Source organism: Lutra lutra, chromosome 7 (assembly GCF_902655055.1).
Source record: "Lutra lutra chromosome 7, mLutLut1.2, whole genome shotgun sequence".
In the NCBI taxonomy this organism is placed as follows: Eukaryota; Metazoa; Chordata; class Mammalia; order Carnivora; family Mustelidae; genus Lutra; species Lutra lutra.
This window is the reverse complement of record NC_062284.1, coordinates 117,167,674-117,182,047: the sequence shown is the minus strand read 5'-3', so window position 1 is coordinate 117,182,047 and position 14,374 is coordinate 117,167,674. Positions and strand designations below refer to the sequence as shown.

Here is a 14,374-nt window from a genome sequence, read left to right as displayed (position 1 = left end):
GGCTCAATCCCAGGACCCTGAGATCATGACCTGAGCAGAATGTAAACGCTTCACCAACTGAGCCACCCAGGCACCCCAAGAATAAAGTGTTTTTAGTATACAGTCTATAGCTGTTAGATAAAGTGAAGCCCTTTTAATGAATTTAGGAGCCAAACCTTTTATCAAAACAAATTTTGCCATTTTTCTTTATATAAAAGTTCAGGAAAATAGAAATATTCAGCTAAATTAGACTTTAAGAGAGTTTTTTAAAATTCTGAAATATAAATTCTTTAATATTTTATCCAAATTTAAGTACCTGATGTGAAATAAGCCTGAGAGTATATAACATACACCTTTACAGTCCAACTAGCAAAGATTTTAGTCTGTATTAAAATACAAAGATTTCAAATAAAAGAGAGAGTTTCTAATAATGTTTATTGTCTAATGGATTATACTTCAATTTTAACTCAAGAAAAGTCACTGCATGCCTATAATATAGGGGACATAAGTCCCTTGTAAGGCCCTTACAACCTAGTGAGATAGAAAACCATACATACAGATCCCAGAACAACCAAACCATTTGCTTCCAGGCAAGTATAAGGTATAAGAATGCGTCAATATATTCTTGGATGTCTAAGCCAGTTTACTAAACTGCTCTTGTAAATATTACTAACATACCAAGGTTTGGTTATTGAATGTAGCACTTATTTGTTCACAGGGAAAAAAAACTTTCTCTAACTATAAACTACACTTTTTTTTTTTTGAGGGTAATTTGCTGTTATATTTTAATTCTTAAGAAATGTCTACATGTAGGTATTATACTTTCAGAAATTTATCTTAAGGGAAACATTAATGATGTGTGCAAAAATTTATCAAGGATGTTCATCACAGCAATATTTTTAACAGAGAGGGGCGCCTGGGTGGCTCAGTGGGTTAAAGCCTCTGCCTTCGACTCAGGTCATGATCCCAGCATCCTGGGATCAAGCGCCGCATCGGGCTGTCTGCTCAGCAGGGAGGCTGCTTCCTCCTCTCTCTCTGCCTGCCTCTCTGCCTACTTGTGATCTCTGTCAAATAAATAAATAAAACCTTAAAAAAAGGATTTATAACAGAGAAACTGACACAATGTGAACATAAACTACACTTTCAACTCTAATTTAGCAATAAGCACCATTACTTAGTATGAGAGAAAAACAGGTGACCAAGCAAAGGTATACTGGTTCACCAGCACTTCCAAGAATAATTCCAAGTGGCTTATGTAGAGAGAAGAATTATTCCAATATACAAAGGAAAAATACTTCATATTGTTTAGGTTAATCTAAGCTAATTAAATATCAGATTGCTACAGAATATATGAAGCCAAAATCTAATGCTTTATTGGAATTTTGGAAGAAGTCACTGCACATTTTCAAAAATACTAAAAATTTAGTTAAGACCACTGTAAAACAATCATAAATTAAACATTCAACTTTTTTAAATTATAGAAAAAATAAGTATCTGGTCTTACCTTTAAAACTTTCTGGTACATTTGTAACTGCTTTTCTCCTTCCTGGTGAATCCAGAGGTTTCATATCATGAACAGAAAGTTTTGGTGGTGGAACAGATGGATGAGATTCTGTTTCTAGAAATTTAACAAAAAGTTCTGAAAAAGACTAAAGAAATATTTGGGTTATTTTAGGCAGATATTAAATTATACTCACTACAACCAAGAAAATGTAGCAACTCTAAATATAAAAAAAAGAATCATGCCTTCTGAATCATTTCTTTATTATTAAGCTTTATGAACCAAGAAAACTATTAGTGCTTTAATTAAGTTTATCCATTAAAACCTTCAGCAATATAATCAATATTGTTTGATGACAACATTTGTTACAGAACTTAGTCATAATTAGCTACCCAATGACACTGAAATTTCCTGCCATCAATGGCACTTAGGACATCCAAGTCTTAAATCATTTTACTGTTTACGTGGACATGAAACACAATATAGAAAACAAGTATTAAACAGTAATACTTGGTCAATGAATATAGCAAAAACTCACCAATTATCAGATTAAAATAATATAGTATAAAAGATTTTATTTTATTTTATTTTATTTATTTATTTATTTTTTTAAAAGATTTTATTGATTTATTTGACAGACAGAGATCACAAGTAGGCAGAGAGGCAGGCAGAGAGAGAGAGGAGAAAGCAGGCTCCTCGCTGAGCAGAGAGCCCGATGCGGGGCTCGATCCCAGGACCCTGAGATCATGACCTGAGCCGAAGGCAGAGGCTTTAACCCACTGAGCCACCCAGGCACCCCTAAAAGATTTTATTTTTAAGTAATCTCTACACCCAACATGGGGCACAAACCCACAACCCCTGCTCCACCGACTAAGCCAGCCAGATACCACTAGAACTTTCCTTTAAAGTAAGTTTCATGCCATCTGATTTAAAATAGGGTATATTTTTAATCTTCAAACAGCCCTGGGTATGTTACCTAGCCTCAATTTCTTCTTTATTAAAAAACAAAGTAGGGGCACCTGGGTGGCTCAGTCATTGAGTGTCTGCCTTCAGCTCGGGTCATGGTCCCAGGGTCCTGGGATCGAGCCCCACAACAGGCTCCACACTCCACGGGAGGCCTGCTTCTCCCTCTCACATTCCCCCTGCTTGTGTTCCCTCTCTCGCTATGTCTCTCTGTGTCAAATAAATAATAAAATCTTTAAAACAAAAACAAAAAACAAAGTAAAATAAAGAAGCAAACTCCATATTCTAATTCACAGAGCTACTCAATTTTAGTTTTTTAGTTTTTAAGTAATTTCTACACCCAACATGGGGCTTGAACTCACAACCCCGAGATCAAGAGTCACATGTCCTTCCGACTGAGCCACCCAGGTGCCCCCAAGCTTACTCAATGTATTACTGTTCATTCAGACTACCAGGCACTGTGTGTTCATGTTTATTAACTGCCTCCTCCTGCCAGGATCTAAGTTTGTTGAGGGCAGGCACTTTGTCTTCTGGTTTGCTGCTGTATCCCCAAAGTTGAGAACAGTCTGGTATACAGCAGGTGCTTAGTAAGTGCTCAATGACCAGACACACACATGCATAAAATAAAACCTCCGTTGTTAAGAATCTCATAATTTAATAGTAAGATAAATGACTCTGTGCCTGTAGCAGCATGATCAAATACAAAAGTACCGAATACTGTGAAAAACAAAAGTACTATATAAATAAAAAGCTAGAATAAAACATAAATGCAATAAAATATTTAAACTGGCTTATTGGGGGCACCTGGGAAGCTCAGTCAGTTAAGCATCTGCTTTTGGCTCAGGTCATGATCCCAGGGTCCTGGGATCAAGCCCTGCACTGGGGTCCCTGCTCAGTGGGGGACCTGCTCCTCCCTTTCCCTGCTCCTCCCCTTGCTTGTATTCTCTGTCAATACCTAAGTAAAATCCTTAAAAATAAATAAACAGGGGCACCTGAGTGCCTCAGTGGGTTGAGCCTCTGCCTTCAGCTCAGGTCATGATCTCAGGGTCCTGGGATCGAGCCCCGCATCGGGCTCTCTGCTCAGTGGGGAGCCTGCTTCCCCCTCTCTCTGCCTGCCCATCTGCCTACTTGTGATCTCTGTCAAATAAATAAATAAATAAATAATGTTAATAAATAAATAAATATATTACACTGTAATTAATAAACTGGCTTATTATCCTTAAGCTCTCTGGATCTCAGTTTCCACAACCCCAAAATAAAAGGGCTCTATAATAAAAAAAATCTAAAAAAGAAATCTGATTTTTGCAAATGCATGTGACGCACAACCATTTCACCACTCCTGTTCGGGGCAAGAATAAAACTGGCTCTTACATTATTAAGCACAGATTGTTGATTTGGTCTCAGAGGTGTGTTGGGGACACTTTTTGATCCTCCTCCAAGCCACCCAGTCATCCACCTGGTAACACCACCTTGACCTTCGTGAAGCAACTGAAAGATTATTTTAAAACAGAAAAATATTATCAATACAAGAAAAGAAAAAAATAAGAACTATTTTTACTTGATTTCAGTGGTAGCACACTATGCTTTTCAAGCCCAATTCCTAGTAAATGTCTCCTACTGAGAGAGGCTATAAATACAATAAAATGTCATCCCAAGCACTAAATCAGAGTTGAAGACTGTCATGTCTCCAAATGTCAGCATTTTGACAGGAGAGGTGGCTTATAAGTGACAAAGCTAGTATTACACAAGTTGAACAAATGCACCTCTTCACTATATGAAGATACATATCCATATATCCATATCCACAGTCACTATATCCATATTCCTCACCAGTATGAACTGGTCCATTTCCACTTTACTAAGAAAATGGAAAAGCTGTATAATATAGAGTAAAAGGAGACAATTTTATGGGATGCCACAGTTGAGTTATAAACACATTCAGGATGGCTTTCCATCGTTTGGTTACCTGCTCCATCTCCTCCCTCTTGATGCCCAGGATGCTTCCCATTAACCGCAGCACCTCGTGGCGCTGATGTTTGGGCGTGTGGAAATGTCCGATGAAGAGGTTTCTCATTAGGACTCTGTGAAAATAAAGAATAGCTCAGGCTAACTCAACAGTTATCCCAGTTATCCCCATATTCAGTGTAAACCACAATAAACATTAAACATATAGGTATTTAATTATACTTTAAAAAGTTACCAAAAAACACTAAACAACAAAATATTTTGGAATACTAAAAAGAAAACCTCTTGACAACTTTAAACAAAGACATTTCAAACAATCTAAAAATGCGTACCTTTTACAACATCAGTTATCGCCCACTCATTTTCTCCCATCGAATCGACCACCAGAGACAGTGCTCAGTGACAGTCAGTGTCTGTCTGGCTTCTGCCTTAAGACACTCCCGATGTCTCCCTCCTCGCCTCGAATGGTGAGGACAGCACTTGTGCTTCACCACAAGTATGCTCATAGTTCCCCACTCACACTTATTACAAATTTGCTAGTAATATCTAAATCTTTAAAATATTAATGATATGTTACATATACACCCAGGTTCCAGACCTAATACACTGAAGCAAGGTACGTTCATTGAAGGAGAGCAAGAGAGAGCTAGAAAGACTACTAAGAATAAAAGTTTTTATTTCAGGTACTTCCTAGCATGGTGATGTTTTAATTCTTCCGTATGGTTTTAAGAAAAAGAATTTGAGCTGGGATAAATCCATTTAAAAAATCAAGAGAAGTTATTCTACAGACTCCTCATGAAAACGACCTACATCTCATCACCATACAAAAAAAGGCTTTTAAAAACTTAATCGCATATAAACATCTACATGTAGTGGCTGTTTTTCCCATAAAGGTAGTCTCCATAAAATACATAAAAGTTAAAAAGAGCATACTTGTCCACTTTTCCTTCTGTGCTGTTTACTAAGTTCATCAATTTCTTTTGTACGTCATCCAGCATTTCTTGTCGGAGTTCATCTGTTTTAAAACATGTGAATAAAAATAATCATTAACTGATTAAAATAGCCTGGATGAATATACAATGAGATTTATAACATCTTCACTGCAAATTTTGAATATGTACACTTATTCTAATTAGTAATATTTAATGACTTCCATCTCTTTGGTTCAGAAACTGGGCTTTCTGGTATAGAAATTACCCAACAGCCAGAGTACGCTTTTATTCACACAGTTTATCCCCAATAAAGTATTCAATTGTTTAATAGAAAATTTAAACACCAAAAACAGGTTTTCATTCTCTTCAGAAACTTAAAAACAAAAAAGAGATTTTTCAACACTGCTTCCTTGCATAAAACATTTCCAGAGCCTCTCTTTAATGGGGGAGAAATGGAAAGGACAATTTTAGATTTTCCTTTTTCCATTTTCCTGGCTGGACTCTGGGTTTTGGTGAGCAAAGAAGAGTATTTAATATAACTAAGAGCATGGCTCCGGATGCAGCTCAGAGGACAGAGTATTCTGAGGTATACAGGTTGTAAAACCCAATTCAGATCACTGGTTCTAACATACTAATCAAGATATCTATAACTTTTATGATTAATTCAGAAGAATGTTGGACTGCTTCATTTTATAATTCTTACTTAAAGAAGCAGCAAAATCTGTACAATCTTGGTGGAACAGCTGGAATCCAAGCAGTGTTACAGGCACAGTCTAGAATTACAACAGGAGATACCCTGTTCATAAATCCGACCGTGCCACAGGGCCAACTATTCCCAGACAAAGGAACTCTCAGCCAGACCCATGGAGTTTTGGTACCTGTCACCTCAGAAATGGATAATTTGAGCTGAAGCAGATGCTTATCCAAGCTAGATTACAAGTTTGGTTCTGAAAGAAGAGAAGAGATTGCTCTGCAGCAGAGCTCTACTTTCAAATCAAGAAATACTCCAATCCAAACAACTAGACTCTGACCTCTTTCCACAAAACTAGACTTTGAATTATGCTGCATTTTACTGGTGGTAGCTGGATACAAGTCCCCTTGTCAGATACAGGACTCACATATATTTGCTCCCATTCCGTGGGTTGTCATTTTGCTTTCTTGATGTTATCCTTTGAAGTACAAGTTTTTAATTTCGATGAAGTTCAACTTTTTTCTTTTGTTACCTGTGCTTTCAGAGTCACATTCAACATCACAAAATCTATTCCTGTGTATTCTTCTAAGATTTTTTATAAATGTAACTCTAAATGCAGGCCCATGATACATTTTGAGTTAATTTACACACACGGTATAAGGCAAGGATCAGTTTCGCTCTCGGGCACGTAGACGCCCAGCTGCCGCAGCACCACGTTCTGAAAAACTATTCTTTCGGCACCTTTGTTGGAAACCAACTGATCAGACGTATATGGTTCATTTCCGGACTCTCAATTCCTACTACAAGGCTTCTGCATATGTTTTTTCTTCTACCTGAAAAGCTCTTTTCCATCGGGACACTTATTAACTCCTATTCACCTTCACATCTAAGTTCACAGGTCACTTCCTCAGTTTTCTCTGAACCCTACAGATTAGCCAGGTCCACTTGCTTTATGTTTTCAATCCCCCTTGCACGATGTTACTATTCTGTTAAAGTACTAAACGTATATACAAAAATGTCCAGTTTAACGGTTTGCAATGGCTTGTGGTTCTTCTAAGTTGCAAAAATCTAAATTGCAAAATGTAATTCATTTATAGGCTAACTTTACCAAAACAGAGATGGTTGCCATAACCATATTATAAAAGCAAGGTTTGTGTTTGGAAAATCTACTACAAACGTTTCCTTTCCTGTCTTTCCAGTAAGGAATTTAAGCTTGGACATTAAAAAGAGAGAGAGAGAGAGAGAGAAACAAGATGACTATAAAATCTGAGTCAGTAAAAGACATTTTAGATTCTTAACATGCATGTATATACTATGAACACGAGCTGCTATCTGGGCCCTTTCTATTACTACATTCTGAATGTAAGTAGAATTCTCAACTATTCGGAGGAAGAACAGCAAGTAAATTAATCTCTTGTCGATGTTCTCAATTAACCATCCCACTCATGGACTACAGTAAGGGCCAGAGTAACGAGGGGCAGAGTCTTCTGTTTCATCCTCCCCCACTATGGAAAGGTAGCAGAGAAACAGAGGTCAAATTTACCTCCACTTTCCCTTCCTCTCAGATCTCCATCTACTTTCTTCCCAAATTAATGATTTTTTATATTGATTATATATTAAAATAATAATATTCTGAGCTATATAAAATGTGACTAAGATTAACTTCAATTGCTTTAACATGGCTACTAAACATGTGGCTTGCATTATATTTTTATTGGATAGCACTGCTTTGGAGCATAACCAGAATGTAACCACTATAATATATTGTCTCTTATTTAAAAAAGAAAGATAAAACTGAATGATAGACGACATCTTCAGAGTAAAACTGACAGAGCAAAGAGTTGATTTTGCTCTGATTAAAACTTTAATAAAATAATCTAGAAAAACTTAATTTTGCTCTATAAACACAGATCAAGGAATCTATCTTAATGAAGTTCAAATCAAGGGGCACTTGGGTTGCTCAGTCAGTTAAGCATACAACTCGATTTTGGCTCAGGTCATGATCCTGGGATCGTGGGACAAAGTCCAGCATCAGGCTCTGTGCTCAGCAGGGGGTCTGCTTGAGATTCTCTCGCTCTGCCCCCACCCTCGCCATTCCCCTCTCGGCCCCCTCTTCTCTCTCTCACAAAATAAATAAATAAATCTTTAATAAAAATCAAGTTCGGGGCACCTGGATGGCTCAGTTGGTTAAGCATCTGCCTTTGGTTCAGGGTGCTACCCTAAGCTCCCGAGCCTTGCATCGGGCTCCCTGCTCAGCGAGGAGCCTGCTTCTCCCTCTCCCGCTCCCCCTGCCTGTGTTCTCTCTCTAACAAATAACAAAATCTTTAAAAATAAATAAAGTTCAAGTCAAAGATATTTTCTTGATGAAATTCATTAGTATCAGTATAATTTTGATTAAAATCTCTGTTCTGAAAGGTAAGATCAAAACATCCTAATGGGGGGCGCCTGGGTGGCTCAGTGGCTGGGGCCTCTGCCTTTGGCTCGGGTCATGATCTCAGGGTCCTGGGATGGAGTTCCGCATCGGGCTTTCTCCTCAGCGGGGAGCCTGACTCCTCCTCCTGTCTCTCTCTGCCTGCCTCTCTGCCTACTTGTGATCTGTCTGTCAAGTAAAAAAACAACAACAAAAAAAAAACCCCAAAACATCCTAATGGCCAAAGTAATAGGGTAAAAATTTCTTAAACTCATCAGAATACAAGTTAGTCCTAAACTAATGTGATAGAAAACTGATAACTTTGCATATCCCTGCAGGCATGCAGAGGGCTGTTTCAAATTCAAGTAGTAGTTTAAACATATTCTGATATTAAAGTCTACAAAAAACCCCTCAGAATTTGGAGGGAAGGCTCGGAAGAATGGTATTAACTAGGAAAGGCATAGAAAAGAAAGTCAAATACTGACTTCAAAGGTCCCTATGGACTTCTCTTTTTCTCTAGGCACCCTGATTTTCCTCCCATCAGAGATTCTGAGTATTTCTCCACAAAAACCGAACACTAATTCAAACCACAATTTGAAATCAGAACTGTATTTATATGGGCAGACAAAATAACGGTTATTCAGAAATGGGTTTTTAGCCAAATATAATATCCCTGTGAAATAATCTAACATGCCAAAATAATTCTCTGGAAGTTAAAAAAAGAAAATAAAAGGCAGGGGGATATGCTTTAAAGTTAAAGCGTATGAAGCAACTGAGATTTAGTCTAGTTTAGGGGAAGGGTTACCCTAAATATACGCCATCCCAAAGCCTGCCGGATGACAGCCTCTTCTCCATCATGCCTCGAGAGGACACTGCGGTCCTCACCACTTGATTTAAAATCAAAACTGAACATGAAACATACTGACTATAACAAATAAGTCCATCATAACTTTACATTTTATTTGTGATTAGTAACACTGCACTATAATACTGTCTTTAGAGCACATCGTAAAATTAAGTCACACTCCTTACAAAGTCATCTGGCTGTTGCATGACTTAGCTCCCTTGGACAAGACTCAAGTCAGATTTATTTAACAGTCATCTGACAGAGAAAAGAAAGGTGATTGGAACAGGACTTAAGGGTCAGAAGACCTGCATATGAATCACGGTCCTCTCACCAGGGCCAGATGCTATTGCCTATTTTGTAAAATATGCATGCTTAATCTCCAAGGATTTTGAATCTACTGATTAAATGTGACTTTTCTAAACAGTGAAGTGCTATATTAAGCGTTAGTACTCACTCATCTGATTTCTTAAAATAACTAAAAAGAATTCACTTTTTAACCTACCCCTGACCAATACAATTATGCTATCACTTGAGTTAATATTAACACTGATAATTCTGCCTCCATTTTGTCTTGTCCTCTTTATGAACCAAGAAGCCAAGAGAAGGAAGAAAAAAATGTTAGAAAGATGATTTCATTTATAGATATGTTAGTAAATTAACTGGGTCTAATGTCTTATCTGCACTAGCTACCTAAAAAATAAACGTGAATCTTAATACATTAATATAAAGAAACTTAGCCTCTTCATATAATTAATCAAAACAAAGGTTAGAAATTAGATGATCTTTTTATCACAGAATTTCAACTTCTACAAGATCAACTTCTTTATAAACACCAAATTTTTTTTTTTTTTTAAGATTCCACTTATTTATTTGACAGAGAAAGCAAGCACAAGTAGGCAGAGAGGCAGGCAGAGGGAGAGGGAGAAGCAGGCACCCCGCCGAGCAGAGAGCCCGATGCAGGGCTCAATCCCAGGACCCCGAGACCACGACCCGAGCCGAAGGCAGAGGCCCAACCCACTGAGCCACCCAGGTGCTCCCAAATAATACTCTTTAAAGGCATCTTATATTTAACACTTGAAGTTAATACTGGCATCTTCTTTGTCTTTTAATTCTTTTCAACCATATCATAGAATTTTAAGGTCTAGAGTACATGGTGAATGCTTTCTCATTCCATAACTGTAATTATTAATTGATGAACGAAAGTAATTTTTGAAATTCCACTTCCTAGTAATGACATCACACGAAAAGATCTTATTAATACAATATAAACTCATTAATTTGAACTTCACTAGGTCAGATCTGTGACTCCATGAAAAAAGCAACATTGGGGCACCTGGGTGGCTCAGGGGGTTAAAGCCTCTGCCTCCGGCTCAAGTCATGGTCCCAGGGTCCTGGGATCGAGCCCCGCATCAGGTTCTCTACTCGGAGGGGAAGCCTGCTTCCTCCTCTCTCTCTCTCTCTGCCTGCCTCTCTGCCTACCTGTGATCTCTCTGTCAAATAAATAAATAAAATCTTAAAAAAGAAAATAGCAACATTGAGGTCTCTTGGGTTATTTGTACAATATAAAATTAGAATGACTACGGGCATTTACAACAGGTCTTATTCAAATATCTTTAATGTAACCAGATCAAATTTATTTTTCCCTCTCTACCCGCCTCCCTCGATCCTTTAGTATGAATTCAGATAATCTGTACTGTGCTTTTCTATACTGAAACAAAAGTTTTTTAGAAGACTGAATACTGTGAATCAAATTATATATTTAATTTTAAAAGGTTCACACAGAACAGCCATATCCCAAAAGAAAGGGCTAGAATTTTTGTCAGAGAAAAGTAAAGCCATTATTATAATTCCGACGCTTACTGAATATCATCATCACTGTAGAAAATAATGACAAAAGGCTCTCTAAGCTTACGGGTGAACCTCAACTCATTTCTGAAAGCTCCCTGTTGCAAATAGCACAGGCTACCATGGCCCAAAGAAATGTTTTTTCAGCCCACGCAGGGTGTTTTAAATTTGGTATCACATTAAAAAATTGGAATATTTCACATAAAAGTCTACATTTCCAGTGTCTCTTGAAAGATCTGGAGATTTGGCAACATTGGGCCCACAGGCCCGCATTGAGACAGTCGGGTGGAGCCAAGAATTTGCTGCCTCCCTAAGAAAATCTCCAATTCACCACTCTCTCTACTTAGTCCTATTTGTTCTTTTATATTATTTCCTCAGCTCCAGTTTAATAATTTGTGTTTGCGATCCATCCTTATAGTTTCTTTTCTTCACATAATAACTCACTTCCATGACCGCCTCTCCTCTGGTTATGACCAGTCCACCAATCTTCAGCCAGTTTCAGATTAAGCTGCATAGATTCATATGAATTCCTCCCTAAATCTAGAATACTCTTCCCTACCTCTCCACCTGCTTAGCTGTACCTAATTCATAGCTCAAGTGAGGTCAAGTATACCATTCACTAGCCTTCTCTACCCTTCCATATCACCATAACCAAGGACAATGAATGGTCCCTTCCTTTTGAAACAACTGGTTGTACGTATGTGATTACATGTAATCTTCCCCTTCTAGTCGGACTCTAAACCTCCTGGAAGTACCAGTCCCCTATCTCTGTATCTTCAGTGCCTACTTCAGTGTTGCATACATAGCAGGAAACAATGCATTTTTGATAACTAAATGAAAAAATGATTTTTCTCTAGGAAGGGAGAGTATCTGGGGAAGAACAGAACACAAGACAAAAAGAATAAATGATTTATGTTCTGAATTACTCTGTCCATATGAGGGAAAATACACAAAACATATTAACTCAAAACATCTCTACATAATTTATTTTTTCCTTTGTATTTAGAAGAATTAATAGAACACACATTTAAAATATAACCAGTATATTTTTTTTAAAAGGGCTATTATTCACCTAATTGATACAAACTTTTTTCTTAACTAAAGTCCTGGCATTGTCTACTATACCCAGATGTTTATATCATCACAAATAATTTTTTAACCATTTATGGCAATTCAGAAAACTGCATCTGGTATTTCTTATATGTTTCCTCTAAAATCACCACTTCTGCCAAAAACATCTATAAAGAAATCCCTCAAAAGGTTTGGGTAACAAAGCGTCTGGGAATGTATTTGGCTTATGTTCAACAGGACATTATATGTTTTCTTGTATAAATCATGTCCTGGAGAACGGAATGTCTTTATTTAAAATAAAAACTCCATCATCTAGCAACCATAAAGGTAGTTCCATGAAAACAGTTTAAACCTCTTTTATATTTGTAGTTTTAAAACATATTTTTATGCTTCATATTATACCAGGTTTACTGGGGCTTATTTTTATACATTCTTCCAGATTTTCATCAACAAAACAAAACACTGTAAGGAAATTTTCCATTCTCAAACTTATAGACTTTTTAAAAAGTAGTCACACCAAAATGTCTTTAAAAACATTTTTTTAAAAAATGGGCCAAAAACCTTAACCTCACTAAAAAAGATATACGGATGGCAAATAAGAATATGAAAAGATGTTCTGCATGATATGTCATCAGGGAAATGCAAATTAAAACAAGCTATTACTACACACCTATGAGAATGCCGCACTGGAGCTCTGGCACCGGCAAATGCTGGTGGGGGTGAGTGCTCCTGCATCGTCGGTAGAAATACAAAATGGGACAGCCACTCTCGAAGACAGTTGGGTACTTTCCTGCAAAACTACCATACGTTCCAGCAATTGAACTCTTTGGTATTGACACCAAGGAGTTGAAAACTTATGTCCATACAAAAACCTGCACGCAGATGTTTACAGGAGCTTTCCTTATAACTGCCAAAACTTGGATGCCAACAAGAAGTCCTTCAGCAGATGAATGGATGAACTGTGGTCCATCCAGACAGGGGAATGTTACTCAGCACTACAAAGAACTAAGCTAACCATGAAAAGACAGAGTGGAACCTTAAATGCGTATTATGAAGGGAGAGAAACTACTCTGGAAAAACTCCATACTGTCTGATTCCAACTCTATGATGTTCTGGAAAAGGCAAACTATGGAGACGGTGAAAAGATCAGTAGTTTCCAGAGGTGAGGGTGGAGGTGGGTGGGGAAAAGATGAATAGAAGGAACACAGGATTTTTAGGGCAGTAAAAATACTCTGCATGAGGGGCACCTGAGTGGCTCAATCAGTTAAGCATCTGCCTTCGGCTCAGGTCATGATCCCGAGGTCCTGAGATCAAGCCCAGAATCAGGCTCCCTGCTCAGCAGGGGAGTCTGCTTCTCCCGCTCACCCTCCTCATGCTCTCTCTCTCACTCACACTCTCTCTTTCATATGAAAATAAAATCTTTAAAAAAACACAACTCTGCATGATAGTATAATAATGTTGTAGTTACTTATACATTTGCCCAAACCCACAAAATATATAACACTGAGAGTAAGCCCTAAGGTAAACCGTGGACTTTGGGCAAGATGATATATCACAGTGGGTTCAGCCTTGGTTTTTAAAAAAAAAAAAAAAAAAAAGCAAAGCACCATTCTGGTAAGTGATGTTAAAAATAAGAGGAAGGAGTTATATGGGAAATGTCTGTACCTCCCTCCCAACTTTGTTACAAACCTAAAACTGCTCTAAATGATAGTCTTAAAAAACTAACAACATAAACAAAACAAAACAAAAATCAGTTACAAGACCCTTCAAGGTGCAGCTCTATACTGGCATACATACCAAAAGATACTCCCAATGCTAGAATCTAATTTTGTATTTTTTATGTAAACATATTTTTGTGTATCACAAAATCAAAATGAGAACTATTTTGTGCCATTTCAATTTTATCTAATCATTTTCATTTAAGCAGGAATTCATCTCAAAGATGATGGTAGGGAACAAGAAGTCAAAGAAGTAAAATGTCAAATCTGGCCATAAATATAGCAAGATGATACATCTTTAAATGGTTCGGCAGTACTCTAGGATTCCACAGGTGTGTATTTTTCCATGTATGACAATTCCACGGAAATTTTGAACTCTGACCAATTCAAAATAGTGAAAGAAAGATTCCGTCCTCCTACCTGCTTCACAGTGGACTAGATTCTTAAGTCTG

General features: G+C 37.5%; 1 protein-coding gene across 3 annotated transcripts in view; it reads right to left on the bottom strand.

Annotated features, from left to right (window-relative positions):
* The window catches only part of TRIP11 (thyroid hormone receptor interactor 11), a 70,070-nt gene that overhangs the window by 4,918 nt on the left and 50,778 nt on the right, over positions 1-14,374 (bottom strand). For all 3 annotated transcript variants that reach the window (XM_047738368.1, XM_047738370.1, XM_047738369.1), the window contains 4 exons: positions 5,342-5,423; positions 4,410-4,524; positions 3,815-3,931; positions 1,484-1,628 (listed from right to left, as the gene is read on the bottom strand). In XM_047738368.1, coding sequence (XP_047594324.1) covers positions 1,484-1,628; positions 3,815-3,931; positions 4,410-4,524; positions 5,342-5,423 — 459 coding nt within the window. The remainder of the gene's footprint in view (positions 1-1,483; positions 1,629-3,814; positions 3,932-4,409; positions 4,525-5,341; positions 5,424-14,374) is intronic.